This window comes from Saccostrea cucullata, unplaced genomic scaffold, assembly GCF_032062105.1.
Source record: "Saccostrea cucullata isolate Sc308-1 unplaced genomic scaffold, CSIRO_AGI_Scuc_v1 ctg1744, whole genome shotgun sequence".
Classification (NCBI taxonomy): Eukaryota; Metazoa; Mollusca; class Bivalvia; order Ostreida; family Ostreidae; genus Saccostrea; species Saccostrea cuccullata.
In genome coordinates, this window is record NW_026929032.1 from 48,050 (window position 1) to 70,029 (window position 21,980).

The following is a 21,980-nucleotide window of genomic DNA, read 5'->3' on the forward strand; positions in this document are numbered from 1 at the left end:
CCCGCCCTAACACCAGAACCCCTGACCCTGGGGCCATAAAATTCACAAATCTGGAAAAGGCACTCTTGCTCATCATAAGTGCTTAATTTGTTTATTAAATACCCAGGAGCAGAGAAGAAGATTTTCAAAGAAATAATGCATTTACACTATATAATCTATAGAGTCCCGCCCTAACACCAGAACCCCTGACCCTGCGGCCATGAAATTCACAAATCTGGAAGAGGCACTCTTGCTCATCATAACTATGTGCTTAGTTAGCGTATTTAATACCCAGGAGCAGAGAAGACGATTTTCAAACAAATAATGCATTTTCACTTTATAATCTATAGAGCCCCACCCTAGCACTAGAACCCCTGACCCTGGGGCCATGAATTTCACAATTTTGGTAGAGGACTCAATGCTCATTACATTCATGCCAATAGTTTGCCTGCTTGATGTCCAGGAGTAAAGAAGAAGATTTTTAAAGATTTCATTAATTTTAGTGGTTTTGGCCCCACCTCTCAGGCCCCAGGGGGGCGGGGACCATGAAATTCCCAATTTCTGTTCCCCTCCACCCATAGATGCAGTATACCAAATTTGGTTGAAATTGGTTCAGTGGTTTCAGAGAAGAAGCTGAAAATATTCAAATGATAACACACGGCGCACGACGGACGATGACGGACGAAAACGGATAGCAATAGGTCACCTCAGGTGACCTAAAAAACCCCATAAAAACAAGTTTCATACCATTCATATACATAGCAAATGTTCATATTTTTTCAATGCTTCATTTTCACAATACATAATACAAAAACTGCCTTACAAATACAGTGTAACATATTCTCAATACTAGAGAAGCTCTTGTAGTTTAAAGCTAAGCTGATATGCTGTGTGAAGTATAAATATTTATGGATTTCCTTTATTGTGTATTTGTGCATTAAAAGGGCAATAGCCCTACCTTTCTGTCATGAAGAGCATAGTTCGACTACTAACTCGATGATACATGACTGATCTATAAATAGTTTATTGAAAGAAAAATATACCGGTAACTTGAAAGTACTGACAAATGATGCAATTAAAAGAATACCGTATTTGATGAGAGATACATGCATAATGGATGTACATCCCAAAAGAAATTTTTTTATCAAAAAACATCCACCATATTAAAGTGTTGCATGCCATCCATGAATTTAGATGCTATCAAACTGATCTTGCTTTTCGTTAATCAAATCAGTTAAGTCACTTTAAAATTTATATTTTGTAAATAAATGCAATTAAATAAACTTTTCACAATAAATTATAAACAAGAGGCCCATGGGCCACATAGCTCACCTGTGAAACTTTGGCCATGCTGTTCTTTAACAGATTTCCCCCCTTTGTAATACCAATTGTGACCAAGCCCTACCCCCAGGGGTCAACATTTGGACACTTTAAAATTTACACTACCCCAAGATGCTTTCACAAAAGTTTCAGCTTTTCTGGCCTAATGGTTCTTGAGAATAAGAATTTTAAAGTTTTTCCATATTATACTGTAAATCACTTTTTATTCGCGAGAATTTTATTTTTCGCGTAATTACATGAGACATTGTTCTCGCGAAAATCAAATTCTCGTGTATAATAGTATTCCTTAAGATTATATAGAGCAATTACCACAATTCGTGAAAATTTTGTCTCGCTTATCAAGAGTCAATGACTATCTCGCGAAAAATAAAATGTCACGAAAATTTACTGATCTACAGTATATATTTCTAGGTAAAACTCGGATTCCGTGGATTCCTTATTGTGGCCTACCCCCGGGGGTCGTGAATTGAACAAATTAGAATCTACACTGCCCCAGCATACTTCCACATACCTTTCAGCTTTTCTGGCCCCGTGATTCTTGAGAAGAAGATTTTTGAAGTTTTTTCCATATATTTCTATGTAAAACTTGGATTCCCTATTGTGGCCCCGCCCTACCCCTAGGGGTCATGATTTGAAAAAATTAGAATCTACACTACCCCAGGATGCTTCCACATACTGGGTAAGTTTCAGCTTTTCTGGCCCAATGGTTCTTGAGAAGAAGATTTTTAAAGTTTTTTCCCTATATATTTCTATGCAAAACTTGTGGCCCCGCCCTACCCCCAGGGGTCATGATTTGTATAATTTAGAATATACATTACCCCAGGATGCTTCCATATAAGTTTCAGCTTTTCTGGCTTAGTGGTTCCTGAGAAGAAAATTTTTTAATGACACCACTCTATTTTTGTATTTTCTTGATTATCTCCCCTTGGAAGGGGACATGGCTCTTGATTTTAACAATTTAAATTTCCTTTCACTCAAGGATGCTTTGTACCAAGTTTGGTTAAAATTGGCCCAGTGGTTCTTGAGAAGAAGTTGAAAATGTGAAAAGTTTACAGACGGACAGACAGACGGATGATGGACGACGGGTGATCAGAAAAGTTCACTTGAGCTTTCAGCTCAGGTGAGCTAAAAAATTAATATTAGGTTAAATAGGATGTGGGCCTTGACCTTTAACCCTCAAATAAAATATTAAACATGCTTGCACCCTGGCTGATTATGACCTCAAGTTTGAGGTCAAAGTACAGAAATATACATTTTGGATCGAAAATACTGTTTGGTATGCATAAAATACAGTACCACCCCCTGAAATGTGCTATTACCCCTCTAAACCATTTAATTTTCATGCATTTGGTTTCAAGCAGAGCTTAAAATGTGTCATGTAAACTGTGCAGCACCTTATAAACTACATGTATTATAATGAGACCAGTAGCATTTCATGCAAATTGTATAGCGAGCATATCAAAACCCAAAGAGAAACCTGCAAGTTTCATGCAGGAACTACTAGTATGGCTGTGCTAAGGTGTCAGTTTTGTGTTAGAATCATCTGTTGTAATGAAAATGTGATGATGATGCAATTCCAGAGCTTTTATAATTGTAAACCTATAGGGTTTAGCAGAGACATATTGTGTGAACATTTTAAACTTAGACAATATTAATAACATAATCATTTTAAGTTTTTAGCAGTTAAAGTAAAATGAGATAAAGGTTTATTAAATCAGAATGGATATTATTAGTGACGCAGATTCGGTGACTTTATAATTGGAAAAAGGACTTTAATTTTGTAAACAATTATTATCTTGTCAAAACAAATTGGATTTTGGTGTTGTTCAAATGCTCTATAATTTGTTAGATCATTTTGTAATGAAATTGATCCGAATAGACCAATCAAGCCCATCGATAGTAAGTAATGAAATTTGAACGGAAATACAATGGTATTATTAAGAGTTTTGACTAAGAGCAATAAAATTGGGAACTTTGAAGTAAATAAGTAAAAGAGCTTAAGGCTAGAACTCCTGTGGTGCAGAGATGGGGACTGAGTCCATAAATATTAGTAATGAGTGTTTACCTGTATTCGAGGGTGGTGCCATGTTGGGGTTCATAGGTCAACGGACAGACCTACGGACAAAGCGTAGGTGGTTGGTGATGGTGAATTAGCCAATGAAATGTATTTTTATATCCGGGATCATGGATACCCACTGAGCACAAAATACCCTGTTTTAGTCAGAAAAGAGTATTCCCGGTCTTATTCTGAAATTACCAACTCTCTCTTATTCTATTTTTGGGAATCATTCTTTTGGACTTTTGTTTATTTATTTATTTGGAGTTCGGTCTTAAACTCTTTATATTTTGGACGGACCCTTTGGACAGTTATATAAAAAGTGTATTGGTCTTTTCTGATCATATTTCAGGAACGAATATTTCTAAAACTATACGATCACGGAAAAATTGTAAATTGGAATTATTTAATAAACTCTTGAAATCGACAAAAGAGTCGTCATTGGCTTACAACGCTACAAGTCAATTTGGTGCCGTGACCAGGATTTGCGAAGTACTGTAAACGTTTGAGAGCGAGACTGAAAAAAAACTGTTAATTGAATTTATGCTCGGAACCACGAATACTGAAATTCTTCATGGTCATATTGATACCAATGACCAAGGCAATGCAAAGTATAACTAAAATGTCAAACGCGGAGGGAAAATGTGGCAAGGTAGGACGTAACTTTCTGACCCAGAAGTATCTGTAGCCTGACCAAGTTTTGATTTTTTTTAATTGATTTTTCGGAAATACTTTTGGCTTATTGTTTGGGTTTGTTTTAAAGGATATTTATGACTTATTTGGCAACAGTTTTGAAAATGAAGGAAATATCTAAAATTCTATTTTATTTGAAGAAAAAGTTTTATCATATAGTGTTGATTCCTTGTTAAAAAGAATAAAAAGTAAATGATATTGGAAAATTAAAAAAAAATCATCTTAATAGTGAATTTCTACACAAGGAATGCATTTAATAATTTTGTACATATGCAGTGATGGAAGTTGACGGTGTAAATCTTAAATGTAACGACCACAAGTTAAAAAGAGGCTTCTGTAATAATTGTATGAAACCACCTGTAATGCCTAGGAAACAGGTAAAAGTAACAAATAAAGAGTGTTCGCAAAGTATAGATCTTAGTTATAAACCTAAGGTAAAACCTAGAAAATCCCGGGAAAATAGGGTGTACAGTAAAAACGTACTAGTAGAAAATGATAATGTTACCGAACAATTTCTCAAGATAATGGGGAAATTACTTCAAGTATAAGTTTATTTTGATGAGGGAACAAACTGTGCTAAGAGTTGACATTTCCACAACTTTAATTGATATATATATAAGAACAACATCAAAAATTTGTTAAAGTGGCTCCGGAAAATTCAGATAAAAGTTATATATGTTGTAAGGCCCTGCAAGTTGATACGGGTGGTTAAGGGAGTGAAAAAAGTAAATCTGTCTATTAAAGAAATATTTAAACATATGGGATAGGATTTGCAATCAGTTTTAGACCTAAGCTTATACAATGATTGAAACAATGAATAATGCATAAGATAATTGTTGTATTATTATACAATAGGAGTCTATAAAATAAAGAAAAAAAGGTACTTAATATATAAATCTATTATTTTTGCATTAGCTATGTGCACTTTATGAAAGAAATGAAATTGGTATGAAATGCACACTACCGTTTTTCAATGTATATATTTCGTGCATCTTCAACAGCTTTCTGTAAATATTCAAAAACACTCTGGGAAAATGTTCAACTTCTTTATAAAAATAATAATCGTTAAAAAAAAAAAATTTGAATTACTTGTGTTATTTATACAAGTTACCTTACACATCCTTACTGGAAGTTTATCATCATGACTTTTTGTATCATATAAGCACCGTTAAGTAATATAATAAATGACTTTTTGGAATTATATAATTCCATAACTAAAAATTACGAGAAACAATTTAATTATCATACAGCGTTATATGTTAAATCAAATTAAAATGCTCTGAGACTTGGTGTCATTTAACTTTGGGAGCAATACAATTCATGGGTCTTTATTAGGGATAGTACCTTCGAACTATTTTCATGAATGATGTTTATTATTTCATTTAAAAAGGAATTCACTTGGAAAAAAATTTAATTTATAGGAATATTTTAACAATATTTAGAAGATATCTAGAAATTACCTATTCAAAATTTTCAAACAACTAATTGTCTTTCAATAATGTATTGTTGAGTCTTTGCCTACAGAAAAAAAAGTTTTGCTTTCATTTTTCTTTTGATTTGTTTTTGTTTATTCTTAATCTGAATTAAAAAAAAAAATATATAAGTGGTCATCTTAGATATTTGGTAGAGAGAGTTCTTTGTCTAAACCACCTGTTGAGATTAACCCAGGAGGCACAAATACAGTGGATGATGAAAAGGGTACTGACATGGAAGTACTGATGGATGAAACTATACGTAAATTAAATAATATCAGTGAGATAATTATACCAAAAGGATGAGACCTTAATGGGAGTCAAGAATAAACCCAGGAGCGCGGGATACATACATTGATGGCTTCTAATTTGAAGGGCGATACTACCGCCTGGAGTGGTGATAATTGCACTCCGTCATCTACTTAATCACAAGGACTGTATCAGCTGAATAACCTTGAAGAGTAACCGATAACTTATGTTACTTATATTAGTGTGAATATAACTAAATTTTGATCTATACCTAAGTGTGGAATGAGAACATTGATTCCAAAGCGAACAATTTTAGTGAGGAGTAGTGAACAGTAGTACAACCATATATCCATGAAGAGTTGTTAGGAACACATATAATGGACACATATAATGGACCTATATAATCAATGTAACCGTATATGTTGGACTTTATTTCGGGAACACGAAGAAGACGTCCGCGAACATCCTATGCCGTGCGACTACCGTATGCAATTAACAATAAAGACATCTTGACTATTATCTTCGAAGACTGTGGATTTTGTTTAATAAAAAGTGAACAGTGCCGAGGGATTACTTCTTACCTTGTGAACGAAATAAACTGTGACTAAGTTTAAAATTATGTTCCGGGTCTAGCGGAGAAATTTCCACTGGCCAGGGAAATTTCTTAGTGTGTGGGGACGAATGTAAACCTATAGGGTTTAGCAGAGACATATTGGGTGAACATTTTAAACTTAGACAATATTAATAACATAATCATTTTAAGTTTTTAGCAGTTAAAGTAAAATGAGATAAAGGTTTATTAAATCAGAATGGATATTATTAGTGACGCAGATTCGGTGACTTTATAATTGGAAAAAGGACTTTAATTTTGTAAACAATTATTATCTTGTCAAAACAAATTGGATTTTGGTGTTGTTCAAATGCACTATCATTTGTTAGATCATTTTGTAATGAAATTGATCCGAATAGACCAATCAAGCCCATCGATAGTAAGTAATAAAATTTGAACGGAAATACAATGGTATTATTAAGAGTTTTGACTAAGAGCAATAAAATTGGGAACTTTGAAGTAAATAAGTAAAAGAGCTTAAGGCTAGAACTCCTGTGGTGCAGAGATGGGGACTGAGTCCATAAATATTAGTAATGAGTGTTTACCTGTATTCGAGGGTGGTGCCATGTTGGGGTTCATAGGTCAACGGACAGACCTACGGACAAAGCGTAGGTGGTTGGTGATGGTGAATTAGCCAATGAAATGTATTTTTATATCCGGGATCATGGATACCCACTGAGCACAAAATACCCTGTTTTAGTCAGAAAAGAGTATTCCCGGTCTTATTCTGAAATTACCAACTCTCTCTTATTCTATTTTTGGGAATCATTCTTTTGGACTTTTGTTTATTTATTTATTTGGAGTTCGGTCTTAAACTCTTTATATTTTGGACGGACCCTTTGGACAGTTATATAAAAAGTGTATTGGTCTTTTCTGATCATATTTCAGGAACGAATATTTCTAAAACTATACGATCACGGAAAAATTGTAAATTGGAATTATTTAATAAACTCTTGAAATCGACAAAAGAGTCGTCATTGGCTTACATAATGATTAAACAACAAACAAAACATGCATCTTATTTACATGCACATGCACAGTTGGATAAATATTGTCATTTCAAAAAGGACAGACATCTCTGGTTTTTTTTTTTTTTAAATACAAAGGATCTCCCACATAGAGTTTGTGTACAAACCTTTCTAAATAATTCATGCAAGTTCAATGTGTAGCATTTCATTTTAACCATGCAGTGTTTTTCATGCAAACAGCTAAATGTGATACATGCATTTTGCATGACTTGGGTAGTAGCATGATTCAGGAACAAGATATATATCTGCTAGGTGACAAAAAGAATAAAAATTCTTTGACAAATACATGTAAGTAATGATTTTGGCACTAAGAAATTCATAAAAGGGAGATAACCTGTTGATATCCTTGGTCGTCTCTGAAGGAACTCTTAAGGTAAAGGGACTGTCATGCTTGGCTGTTTTTGGCTTGTAGTCCCTGGAATAATTCATTATAAAATAAATGTAAGAAAATAGCTTTTTCAGAAATACTATATAATTATGTAATGTAAATATTCAAGAGTTTTAAAAAATATTTCAAAATTTCTACAAGCCTTAGGAAAAGACATTGAAATTCACCCCAGACACATAATCAAATAAATGTAAAAATTGTTATGAAAGCATTTTTTATTTTTGGTAAATTGAAACTTTTAATATTATAAAAATAAAATATTTCACACTTAATACATGCATAAACACTTTGCATAACATAATCAAATGCATTAGAACTTTTCGAGTAATGTTTCAACACAATGATCAGTTGTTACAATATGAGCAACATTTTTAAAAAAAAAAAAAAAAAAATAATGAATTATTTGAGTGTCTCAGTAATGAAGCCTTTTATACCTGACCGAGTGTGACATGGTATAAGGGAAGAGTTCATGGATGGAGGTAAATTCACTGGTCCTGTAGTAGTCATAGTAACTATCTACACATTCCTCACCAGGCGCCACGGCAACAATGGTGCAGTCTGTCGGCTTCTTCTCTGAAATGAACAAAACTTGTGTGAGCTTCCAGCAGAAAAAAAAGTTGAAGTATAATTCAGCATTTTATTTCATAAATGAATACAAATGTTTAGGCAAATTTCAGTATACCCCTACCTTCCTCATAAGGTAAAGGTAAAGATCTGTAAACTAGCACCTCCCACCACTGAGTGAAACTAAAAAAGTTTTAAAAAAATTATTACAGTTGAAGTTCTGTATCACTAACACTAATATCTGGAAGACCATGGATATGTCAACTTGAAAGTGATTTTGCAGTTCCAACCATTTTTTCTTTAAGAGTTACTTATGAGACCTTTTGAATGATATTGGTTTCAGAGAAATAGTCGAGATTTAGTGAAGTTATCAAAATGTTAAAATGTTAACTTTCTTTTCGGACACCTTGTACTTATGAACTAATACACTGCAGTGCTCAAGTAAAATGAAAAATAAAAATAATTTAGGCCAAAATAAAAAATACCTTTGTTTCCCCTAACGCGACCGACCCAACTAAAACGTGCCGACTGAAAAGATTTTTTTAAATAAGATGATTCAAATTTTTTTTTATTGTCAACCAAGTTTTATAAAATACAAATTCATCAAAATCAGTTTTTATCAGAACAACCGACATTGTTCTGTTGTGATTTTCAAGCATTTGATGGAGACAAAATAGCGCCCAGATGTGATTACAGAGAAGTTCTTCATAAAACAACGGCGATGTCTCAGTCTGATGCCTTTTGCTAACTAGAATTCTTCACTCTTGAAACAATTTGATAATAAAATTTACAATGACTAATTAAGAGTTTTGGGGGTGTCTTGGTGTCTCCATGTGAGTGAATAAATTTTCGAAAGGGACGGTAAACAACGAACAAACGAATCTATATGTTGAATTTCAGGTACGTAATACATGGAAAGGCCAGCCTCATGAGCAGATGAGGGGCCCACCTAGTGAACACATCATTCAATTTCACTGCATTTTATTTAATTTGAGTCTTGATCTGATAAACAATTCATCTATGTTCCTATGTTAACTTTATGCCATTATGAAATCATAGGAGTTGGTAAATATTTTTGCATATTCATCCTGATAAATATAATTCAGTTGTACATTTTCATGCCTTTATTTAGTGGTTAAACTTGGTGACTATGACATTGTTTTATATAGCATTTTTAAATACTCTTTCCAAATAGTTTTGAAATCATAATTCAACTTCCTGAGACGTCCAATGTCATTTTCTTTAATTAGGCCCTTGAAGATTGGTTGTTTCTTTGCTTTTAATCCCTTCGAGATTTGTTGGGACATTTGAACATTTCCCCATTGCTCCTTTAGATGTACTACGCACTTTTTTGCCATTAAGCAGAGGGATCTTTTTTGGGCCAGCATCTTCTGCGGCACTGGACAAAAGTTTTAATGGTCCCTTTTGAAGGACCGTTTCCAACGTATTTAAACCTGCGACTTAAAATTAGCCACTTATGTCTTAACTCTAAAGTAAAATGCTTTAGAACCGCTGCAAATCTCATGGCCCTCAAAAAGTACAATGACTGTCTATAAGCACTGGAGGGTGATTGAAGGTTTGAAAAAATATACTAAGATGTCCAGTCTTTGCGTATTTGAGAATTATATCTTTTTTTATTCGATTTATATAAATGTACTCTGGTGAGATATTTCACAAGTTCATATAAATTACAGTTGTGAATTAATTAATCATGAATTTTGCTTTTAAACAGCATATGTTTGATACTTAGCATTTTGTTCACAAATCACTTTCTTTTGTACTTTTCTTATTTATAAATATGTAATTTTCCATTAAATTTTAGAATGTATTTTCAAAGATGCTGTCAGAAAATAAAATTGTTTACCTACCTACCGACCCAACTTGAGAATTTAGGGTCGGGTTAGGGGAAACAAAGATATTTTTAATTCCGGCCTTATGAGAGACACTTTATTATGCCAGATATAGCTACCAGGTACCTATAACATAAATACTCCAGTACGGCCCTGACACCTTTATTGTGGAGGTAGAAGTCAGTAGGTAGCTCCCAGATGTTAGGTTTCCCCTCCTCTGGTGAGTACAGACCCAGGAATATATTGGTAGCTGTCTGCTTCTCCAGGTCTGTCAAACAGTAATTAGACTTTTAATTAATATTATAATTAACTAACTTTTAAAGTTAGTTTATCTCAAGCCATTAGACAGCCAACAGGGGTCAAATGCATGTCCAAGTATTTGTTTCGACTTGACAGTAATGTGATGTAAACCTGATGTGAACTTTGAACTTAACTTTCAAATTAACCTTAAATACAATTAGGATGAAATATAATCAATACCGATTCATTAATTTGAGCTTATTATAAGTTAAAGATAGAACAGAGAAATGTACGGCGGAACAAAAATAATTTGACTGTCATAAAAGTACAGATTAACAATCTACTTTGAATTTATTTTTAATTATTCATAATTATGTAATTATTATCAAATTTTCTTTTGAAGTATTAAGGATGTTTATTATAAAATCGTCATCTTTACTACTGTAAAATCTCATATTTTTGTGAGATCAAATTTTTGTGATTTGAGGAAAAACTCTTGGTTCCTGGAAATTGTTAAGTCCTTATGCAAAATGTAACATTTTACATTTTGTGGTGGACATAAATTCATGGATCTATTCATACATGTACCTCAAAAACAAAGAAAATTAAACCCCCATGAAAATTTGTGATTTCACAGTATTTTAAAAACACTTCCAATGCAAATTTTCACCTGAGAATGTGTTGCTGTAGTATCGTGAGAGGGTATGCATGATGTCCTTGGAGTGGGAGGTCCAGGGGGCTATTTTCCTGTAGCCCTCGATTCTGTGGACCAGCTGAGAACCCCCGTACTGCAGGGCTATAGTGTCACCATGAGCCTCGTACAGGTGCTCTAGCATTCTACAATCGAAATGATTAAAACAATGTGTTGTTTGATCAGAACAAGGACTAGCAGAAGGGAATCTAATACATGCAATAATAAAAATTACACACCTGCAGAATACTGTATACAGGGTTATTTTCGCCGTTTTGCACTTCACTTGCTTACAATTATCATAATACTCTTGTTCCGATTTAAATTCGCCCAGTCAAAGTTCTGTTTAAGAAATTACACTGACAGTGTGTTCTTTGAATTCGCCCAACCATAAAGAGGGCAAAGGGGGCGAAAATAAAAGGGGGCTAAGTTTTCCCTGTATACAGTAAACAAAGTCAGATGACCAGCTTGAACTGAAATGCACCCCTTTCAAAAAAAAAAACATTTTCATCGAATATGTTTAGCTCATGTACTATGGCATCATGTTTATGATGAGTTCAATATTTACCATTTCCCTGGCACAATGCATGATGGAGACAAAACACATATAACAAACAAAAACAATCTCTCAAGCATACAAATATGGACAATTCTACATTTCAAACCATCTATCAAAGCCCAGATACTTTTTTTCTGCCTTGAAAACCACATCTAAAATTCTCGATGAATGATCAACATGCATTTTAAATTATCTATTTTGTGACAAGCTTTCATTTGAATTCTAGCACAACCTAATTAGACTTACACATCTAGAGAATTGTGAGAAGAATCTCTACAACAGAAGATTACAATATTTCTGGTTAATTTTCATTCTTAATTGCATTTACATGTTACATGTAGGTATTGATAAGCAAATATAAAAGTTTTCAAAATAAAAATGTCATATGAATTTATACAGAACAGATTTAAGGATTGAAAGCAAATAAACATAAATTATAATTAATATACTGTACAATGTAAAATGTAGTCATTATTGAAAGAGAAATAACACCTTTACATGTACATGACTGTCTACTCAAAGAATAACAATGTAAAGGTGGGAAAAATGTAGGCATTATTGAAAGACATACTGTAAATTCCTTATTTTTCCCAAGTACTTAATCCTGGAATAGCTCTTTAACGTCAAATCGTGAGAATAATTATTCACAAATGAACGATTGATACATGGAATTTAGCACCATAAAAATAAAAGCGAGTAGTTTAACTTCACGAGCAATGCTTCTCGCAAAATTACACAATAATTAATTCCTTGCTAATAATTAGGAATCTACAGTTACTGTAATTCATTTACATGTACATCACTGTGTAGCCACAAAATTACAATATCAAATAAGGATTTTATGAAAGAAAATTAAAAACTTTATTGTAAAGCACAGGCCTTTTGTAAAACATTTCTTACTTGAGGCAGTCTGTATCAAACTCCAGGTCTGGGCTGGAGATCACACCAAGAGCAAACAACTGGAATACAACAAATTTCTTTAAAGCATAAAAATTGTACATCTACATTGAGGTGATTAATGTATTCTATAATGCTATCATCAAGTTCTGGATAATAAAAAAAGTCATCAGCTGAATCATATCAGGGACACCCTGAAGTCACTGTATGGTAATATTCGAGTTGTCTTCTGCATTTTATATTGACTATATGGACAGAGGCTCCTTAATCTCAAGAGAAATGTCTCAACTCATCTGAATCAGCTCTGCATATTAAAAATATTTTAAATCAAATGAAATGTACAATGTATCCCTTACATGCTTCCTTAGTGTCCACTCCGTATAGCAAACTGTGCTGTATTGTCTATATCTCCTCTATCTGGTAGCCCAGGGCACACTTCCCTAAAGTAAACTGTGCTGTGTTGATTCCTTTACCTGGTAGCCCAGGGCATACCTCCCTATAGCAAACTGTGCTGTGTTGATTCCCTAACCTGATAGCCCAGAGCACACCTCCCTATAGCAAACTGTGCTGTGTTCATTCCGTAACCTGGTAGCCGAGAGCACACCCCCTATAGCAAACTGTGCTGTGTTCATTCCCTAACCTGAGAGCCCAGGGCACATCTCCCCATAGCAAACTGTGCTGTGTTGATTTTCTCTCCCTTACCTGGTAGCCAAGAGCACAACCCCCTATAGCAAACTGTGCTGTTGATTTTCTCTCCCTTACCTGTTAGCCCAGAGCACACCTCCCTATAGCAAACTGTGCTGTGTTGATTTTCTCTCCCTTACCTGGTAGCCCAGAGCACATCTTCCTATAGCAAACTGTGCTGTGTTGATTCCCTTACCTGGTAGCCCAGGGCACACCTCCCTATAGCAAACTGTGCTGTGTTGGTTCTATCTAGGCAGTCTACACAGTTTGTGCGTACCACCCCCGTCTGTCTACACCCCCAGTCTGTCTTCTGTCCCTGCAGTCCTCTGAACCTACAGCAAAAACAACTGTCATTAGACTTTGTGAAAAAGTTCATTTCAATTACAACAGTTCAATCTTGATATAATACATGTACTGTCGATCACTATGTTTTCAGACTTGTGTACATGTAATTGACTGTGTTAAATTAAAGTACTGGCAAATACAAAGTGACCACACCAAGTAGTTTTTCTAAGTACTTGAGAACTTGTGCACTGAAATTTTCAGCCAGTTTTAAAATTCTTATATCTATGTATGAGGCTATTTCACGAACAGAGATTTGAAGGTAGATTTTTATTTACAGTAACTTCAGAAATACCCTCTAAACTGAAATTTTAAGTTGATTTTATTACTTTAAACCCATTTAACAGAATTTTTGAGATGAATAAATAACTATCTAACTTCCTGACAGAAAATTTAACATTTAGTTGGTAACTACACTGACTTTTTAGGCTATATCTCGCTCACCAGCTGTTTGAATTTTTAACTTACTCTGCTGTTTTCCAGAAGTCCTCACTGACCGGTCGTGGCATGTGAACAAAGAACCCCGTCATTTTGACACACTTCCTGGCAATCTGGGACAATCGCACCAAGACATTGGTTGTTTTACTGAAGAGTTGTACAAAACAAAACTACATGTATTAGTGCAGTTCTGTATAGAGTAACTTTACCTCTTTAAAAATACCAAACCGGGGCAATCAACAACTCACCTTTTACTTATGTGGGCCATATCAAACTCTATTTTTGATCTCTAACTCATCCCTTACTTATGTTTGCCAAACTCTATACATGTATATCCAACCTTTAACCCACCTTATTTACATGGGCAATTTTACACTGTTTATATCAAATCTTAAACTAACCTTTTACTTATGTGGGCCATATCAAACACTATATATCTATAACTCACCTTTTACTTATGTGGGCCATATCAAACCCTATATATCTATAGCTCACCTTTTACTTATGTGGGCCATATCAAACCCTATATATCTATAGCTCACCTTTTACTTATGTGGGCCATATCAAACCCTATATATCGGATCCTGTGTTCTGGCGGTAGGAACTGGTTTAAATAGTTGATGGTAGATTTATATTCCCCGGTCAGTATACTCTCATGTTTTCTTCTTTCCCTCCTCTGCAAGCACAAAACATCATGTGAATGAAATACTACCTAAAATTTCATGAATTCAATCAAATAATAAAAATGTTAAAAATCATTTTGTTCCAGTGTGTGTACACTTAAAATGAAAATCTACAGACACAACATTTGCATTTTTAATCCCTTACAGACTCTAGGTGTATTATTATTATTATCTTGTAATTATTAATGAATTCATGCATATGCATGCAAATACTCAGATTTGAATTTGAGCTAGAAATAAATGGCTGACATGGAACTCTGTATTAATTTCCTTTTTACACCTTCAAAAAAATAATCTATAATTGTACTGATTACCTTGACCAGGTTGAGAATGATGATTGGACAGCCATACCGACCCAGCATCTGATTAAAATGGTGGCCGGCCGCTCCAGCATAGGGGTCACTCTGATCCACTATAATACATAACAATGAAGAAAAAGCTGAACTTCTCTTTCTTGAACATCAATTATTATATGTATGTCAAATACCTTGGACATCTGTGTCAGTGGTTCTAGAAGACACTATCAATTTGAATGATTAAGTGTGTCAATTCTGAAATATCAAACTTGATCTCACTGATCTAGATATATCTCAACCTTTTGTCCTCAATCACGCAACTTCGAGATAAAGAAATTTGACTGACTGCATAACTGTACTGTAACATTAGCCTATCCAAGTGCTACTTTTGTCAACAGTGATGCATACTGAAACTTTTCAAAAAATGTAGAAGAATAAAAGATTGATCAGATATAGAAAAAAGTATACATACAAGTAATGGGTGGTTTTGGGACCATCTTTGTGACATCCTGTGACCAGTAGAGAGGGATGGAGCCCCTCATCTGTACAAAGGAGGTCACGCCCGTCTTCTCCAGAAAGGTCACCGAGCTGTCAATCACGATCTGTTCTGACTCCACCTCGTTAGCCACATAACCCTGGCAACAAGAGACCAATAATTAATTGATGAAAACATGCACATGTGTGAGAATGCTGTGTTACCCTGGTAATAGAAAGGAATTACAGATTATTAACAAAATCGGCTTTCAAAGCAGAAATTAAGACTTTCATTTCCAACAGCGTTAAAATATTAGAAGGAGATGTAATAAAAAGAGATGCATTTCTTTTCTGGCATACTGTCAGACAATCGTAGATATTTCAAACATTCAAACTCATATTCTATAAAAATTAAGCGAGATAAAATACCTTTTCACTTTTTCTTTGGGTATTTTAATTTTGATATTTTGAATCCTTGAACATGTTGAATTTGTCTATTTCTTTTTTTTTTTTTTTTTTGGCTGCAAAGATGTTATGATATTAATGAAGATTGGCTGTAGAGATCTTACATGGCATATACACATTTCTACGCGTATACTATAGCGTGAAAAACATGTATAGTGTAAACAAATATTGATAACTTTGTTATGTCCAAGTTAAGAAACAAATGTACATAAAACTAAAATTGTAAAATTAAATGTTTTAAAATTACTCAGAACTTTTTGTAATATATTTAATTTTAAAATTTTCAACTTTGAATTAGAAATAAGTTGTTTTTTTTGATTTTTGGCTGCAAAAATGTTTGCAGATATTAATTTTTAGGTCTGGGTAGGTAGGAGGGAACTTTTTTTTTTTTTTTTTTTTTTTTTTTTTTTTGAAAAAAAAAATTGTCCCAGCAAATTTTTAGAGTTTTTCATAGGTTACTATACAGATTAATAAGCTACATCTTTGTATAAACTAATGATTGATGAAGAAAAAATTGAAAATGAAACAGTTTTAATAACTGAAAAAATTAAAAAAAAATAATATTACAAAATTGCTAATATATAAAAGTTATATCGGGTGCATTTTGTAAAATGTATGCTCAACTTTGATTAAAGTTTATTTCTTCTGATTTTAGCCTATAGAGTAAATTTTGCCCTTTCAGTGGCTAGGAATTTTAAATACTTTGATCACAGAAACTAATATTTATCCATTCACCATACATTCCCTTTAATTAGCCTGTAACTTTGAAGCCTGAATATACATTTCTGATAGATATAAAATGGACACAAATTTTACTGTTCATTTCTTTATCTACCCGTGTACTTTTTATAAATCATTAATCTGTTTTAAAAGAATACTCTTTTGGTCCACAAATCCATGGATCAGGAACAGTAGCCAGTCTGGATGAACCACCTCCCGACATTTCTGTAGGAGGTAGGAATTCCAGACATATTTCTCTGCTGGTTTTGACCTCACTCCAAATACAGTCGGTGGAGGTGCTGTGACGAAAATGATTAGAAAAGATAAAAAACAAATATTTACAATTCTATTTGTTTTCTCTGTGATGACTTTTTGAAAATTAGGTGGGATGATTTCGTGATAATTACACCTGAATGTAAATTTTACCAAGTGAAAAGTCAATGCATAATGTAATGTAAATATAAGACCATATGCAAATTATCCAATGTTTCCTAATATATTTTGTATTGTTGATGCCCTGGGACACCCAACAGACTAGACACTTAATTAGTCTGAACAAACTATTCCTTAAATATATCTGTAATGTTTAGAATACATATGAACTTGTATTGGGCTTATAACCATTTTTACTTTAAGGGGTTTTGTTGAATGCTATCAAAATTGGACTTATATACATGTAATTATAAAACAATGAATTAATTTTTCAATATGACCTGAACTGCTTTATATATACCTGGCCCCTGTTGAGGTAAGTCTGGTGGTAGTGTAGATGTCATGTTGTACTGAAGTCGGTGTGTCAGATCATAACTATAACTAATTACAAAATTTATGATGTTAGACATAATTGTCAGCATTTTTTTAACTGATTGATACATTTACATACATGTACCAGAAAAAACACAAAATATGCACATATTTACATCACTAGTATTTATGATAATTTTGTTAAAACATTGTTATGCATTACATGTATAAGTAAGTAACCATGTACTTCATTAAATATTAATACCATTAACACCATAAATGAACAGAAAACTAAAGAAAAATTATAGGATTCTGCAGCTTACCTGAAGTAAAAGTTGTCTGACATGTCTACGCTTTGGAACATCTTCACATACCTGTAAAATATTGTCATATTGTAGTGTGAAATATTATATTTCAGTTGATGTGACAGATTAATTTCTAAGTTTATTCAAGTATTAAATTCTTTTCATGGAAATGGTCTGTGTTATTTTATGAACTGATGAGTATCAGTTAGATTCAGCAAAATTCCGAATACAGCAAGACTCGTTTAGTGCGAACACGGATATTGCACATTTAAGGATACAGCGAACTCATCTTGGATCCCCGGCTATATAATAAATATGACATGTGAAGTGTTCATAGAGTCACATGTATCTTGCGAGTATGGTGAGGCACACCTGTGTCAAGTGAGATGTTAAGTGTCACATTGTATCATTTCAGGTGTCAGATGAGGTAATTTACACACTCACTGGTTACACATTGAATTGTGTACTGTTTTCCTGATCAAGACACACACCAGGTGTGACTGGTTGGCAGGGGATATATTGCAAAAAATTTCTGACTTCTGTTTTTCTTTGTTTATTTAAATTTTAGGTTTAATATATAAAACAAATGTGCTTAATGTGAAGAGAGATATGAAATAAATAATAATTAACACCACTTGAGTAAAATAATTTCTTTTACAACACATGTATACAACCACTTTGAATAAATTATTCTTATTTACGGAGAAATGTTTGTTTATTTCAATGCAAAAAAAGCTCCATGTTTGCTCATGCTCCGTGATACATATCATTCGTACAGTTTCAATTGATATATCACCTTGATTACCATTTGTGCTCTCCATATTTCATGATATTCACTTACCTGCTTTCCTCATGATGAGCCTTTCTGACTGTATCATTAGGGATGTACATCATGGTAGTGTCCTCTATTTTGTACACAACATGGGGCCCAATAAGGGCTACCTTACGTCTCTTTGTTATCAAAATGATATAGTATCCCTCAAGGAACCTCACAAATCCTGTAATACAAATTAATGTACAGTTGTATAGTCTTTTTCACATAAATTTGCCATGATTTGAATTCTGTATTTCAGTACCATGATATAACAGATTTTGTTTGTTTTTTTTTTTTATTTTAATACTACTTGTAATTGTTCATTATTTAAAAAATGATGTTTGTAAGAAAATCTTGCACTATAAACATGACATCTGAGATTTCTTGACTACACTACCTGCTATCCCAAATGCAGACACTGTTTTTATGAGAGCGGAATCAGTCTTCTTACTTTCTTGTGTCAGGTTACCAGATTTAATCATTGTTAGAAGGTTTCTTACTTCCAGCTTATTGTATTCCACCTGATAAAACATAGGAAAATTGAACAAGTCGAAAATCTTTAAGTTTGACAATTGCAGTTTTCTAGAAAAACATGAAATATGAATAAATTACTACATTTTTAAATATTTGAGCTTTGACCATACTAGGGATTAATGAATTATAAATTATTTGCATGCGTTATGGTGGCTTCCGAATTTCTTTTCTTTAACTCATCAAAATCACCTTATCATCATGAATGACTAATTCTTTTGGTTCCGTTCTATCAATCTTCAAAACTCGGAATCTGCTCTCTGTGGAGTTGGAGCCAACAATGTAAAACCTCTGAAACAAAAAAAATTGCAGCATTTATCATTATGCTAAATGATACAAAAGGGAAATACATGTATGATAAATCTATGTTTAAAGGAACTTACGGTAGGAAGTTCATGAAAAGTGAACAAATTGTGAGGTTTGAACAGGTTGGGACAACTCACCCAAATGGGATAATATAATAGCCCGATTGGGGTATATTATCCTAAATAGGATATAAATTTACAGTGCAAAAAATGTTTTTTTTTATTTTGGCCATAAATATCATAAATTCTCATCAGGATACCTATAAAGGAATAACTTTTGGTTGAAAAGTATTTCTGTATGCTCATTGTTCAGGAGATGGGTGCCTCGCAAGTTCCTTAAATATTTGGGGATCAATCAAACAAACCGTAGGGTTGCAGAAAACATGGAAAAACTTGCTTGCCAAAAGTTATTCCTTTTTAAGTATATTGTTGCGGATTTATAATATCTATAACAGCTAAATTAAAATTTTCATTTTTGGCACTATGAATTTATATCCCATTTGGGATATTATATCCCAATCAGGCTGTCATATCCCATTTTGGGATCTTCACCTGTTAAAAATGTCGAATTCTGACAAGCATATTTCTGTATCTGTACGCTGAAGTAACCTATGTAGGCTTTTATACAATATTTGATATTGAATAATGTTTAGTTTCTTGTTGTGTTGTTTCATCTTCATGATCTTAGACTGTTTCATTATTTTTAAAAAAAACTACACCTATTGTTATATAAATTACAGGTAAACTTCGTTATCTCGACATTGACGGGACAGTCGGAAAATGTCGAGATATCCAAGGTGTCGAGATATCAGAGTTGAGACTCGATATCCTTAATTTTACTGCATTGAAACCATACACCTAAACTGAACAGACGTGTAACTACAGATATACCTACATGTCTTCAAATAGATTGTGGCTCGTTTGTTTCAGCTTTCCCTCTGTAATTATTAGAAATCTAAGAACTCAAGTTAATCACAAATATTATTTATAAAATGCTTTTTTTTATTGAAATCCTCTCATTTTACTAAAACCGTTTTCCATCCAGCATTCGATCCGCGTGCCACTAAAGACAGGATACAAAATATTTATAACTTGAACTCTGGACCGGTAAATTTTAAAATTATAATCATGTAAAAAAAAAAAAATAATGCGAATATTTTTGAAATTATTTCATTTCCCTCCTTTTTAATTTCATAATTATTCATCATTAATTTTCCTTTCATTTTCAAACCAAATTTAGTTGGAATTACGCAATTAACAAGCTTAATGATGTTACATATGCATCCATATTAAGGCTGATGCAATATGTCGTAGATTTGATTGATTCCTGTTGAATGCATTTTTACCACAATTTCTAAGTTGATTTGAATTTCAATGTGTATATTATTCATTGTTATTCCGTTTTTTCTTTTATAACAAGTGTTAAGTTTTTTTTACATAAAAAACAGTTTTGCAATTAAAACAAAAGATTTATCAATGACATTACCCAAGCTGAATATTAAACAACTAACGAATTAGAGACGCCGAGAGGGCTTGGGATTCCTCTACAAACACATTATGTAGTCAATACATGGGTGTGAAAGGTGTGAAATTCTGAACATGATACCAAAAATACCAAAGCACTAAAGTTAAGCACCATTGACAAAAATTATTATGTTGCAAAATATCAAGAAAATTATTATATACCAGGTAAAGTAGGGACTATGATATAATTAGTGATAGTCGATAATGCTAGGTCGACATATCAAGGTTTTGCAAATCATTTATATAGTAAATAAAAATTGTTGTCGACATTTTTTATCCGATGTCGAGATACCGAAGTTTACCTGTATTTAGATTCCTAGGGATTCATTCACAAGAATACAATATTGATCTGATCATGTGATCTGGGATGTCATTCAAATTAATTTTGAGAACATTTAAATTTCCTAACGAAAAATTGATAAATATTTATGGCCAATGTACTTACTGCTTTGGTTTCATAAAGAATAACTTTCTGAATGCATGAAATAATAGGATATTCCATGATATTTCTTCTATTTTTTGATTTTCACTCTCGGTTCTGTGTTTTGGGTGGTCGATTTTTCTGGAATAACGAACCCGACTAGAATGATTAGTATGCCTACTAATACTAATATTAGTGACTTTTTATCGATATTTGGCGAGTTTCATTAAAGAAATAAAAGGAAAATATGTATAATTGAACTCTTTACTAAATTTTAAAACTATAATCATGTAAAAAAAAAATGCTTGCCATTCAGATTACCTCCCCCCTAAAAATACAAGACATTTATAAAAAGTGGAATTTTTAAAATTGCTTACATACATACTTTAGATTGAATTTCTTTAAAAAACATTGTTAATTGAAAGTTTTTTTCGGTTATTAATCATGATTTTTCCCTAGCTGCCCGTGTCTTAAATCAAGAAGTTTTTTTTAAATTAAAAAACAAATTAAATTAAAACAAAATACTGGTTTGGCACGGAAGGAAAAATCTATTTTTGAATAAATGCTATAGCCTATATTATGTATATCTATACGTCCGTTCTTTTCATCTAATTTGA

The 21,980-nt window shown here is 33.0% G+C and overlaps 1 protein-coding gene across 1 annotated transcript in view; it reads right to left on the reverse strand.

Moving 5' to 3' along the window:
- The window catches only part of LOC134279630 (polyphosphoinositide phosphatase-like), a 29,294-nt gene extending 7,789 nt beyond the window's left edge, over nucleotides 1-21,505 (reverse strand). Inside the window, exons 1-19 of the mRNA XM_062762047.1 lie at nucleotides 21,388-21,505; nucleotides 19,306-19,404; nucleotides 18,980-19,103; nucleotides 18,610-18,766; nucleotides 17,787-17,837; nucleotides 17,453-17,532; nucleotides 16,878-17,018; nucleotides 15,533-15,706; nucleotides 15,079-15,176; nucleotides 14,624-14,757; nucleotides 14,112-14,228; nucleotides 13,498-13,633; nucleotides 12,621-12,679; nucleotides 11,967-11,993; nucleotides 11,141-11,307; nucleotides 10,357-10,498; nucleotides 8,505-8,563; nucleotides 8,251-8,389; nucleotides 7,763-7,843 (exon numbers count right to left, since the gene is read on the reverse strand). Coding sequence (XP_062618031.1) covers nucleotides 7,763-7,843; nucleotides 8,251-8,389; nucleotides 8,505-8,563; nucleotides 10,357-10,498; nucleotides 11,141-11,307; nucleotides 11,967-11,993; nucleotides 12,621-12,679; nucleotides 13,498-13,633; nucleotides 14,112-14,228; nucleotides 14,624-14,757; nucleotides 15,079-15,176; nucleotides 15,533-15,706; nucleotides 16,878-17,018; nucleotides 17,453-17,532; nucleotides 17,787-17,837; nucleotides 18,610-18,766; nucleotides 18,980-19,103; nucleotides 19,306-19,404; nucleotides 21,388-21,444 — 2,042 coding nt within the window. The 5' untranslated portion in view covers nucleotides 21,445-21,505. The remainder of the gene's footprint in view (nucleotides 1-7,762; nucleotides 7,844-8,250; nucleotides 8,390-8,504; nucleotides 8,564-10,356; nucleotides 10,499-11,140; nucleotides 11,308-11,966; nucleotides 11,994-12,620; nucleotides 12,680-13,497; nucleotides 13,634-14,111; nucleotides 14,229-14,623; nucleotides 14,758-15,078; nucleotides 15,177-15,532; nucleotides 15,707-16,877; nucleotides 17,019-17,452; nucleotides 17,533-17,786; nucleotides 17,838-18,609; nucleotides 18,767-18,979; nucleotides 19,104-19,305; nucleotides 19,405-21,387) is intronic.
- Between the last annotated feature and the right edge of the window lie 475 nt (nucleotides 21,506-21,980).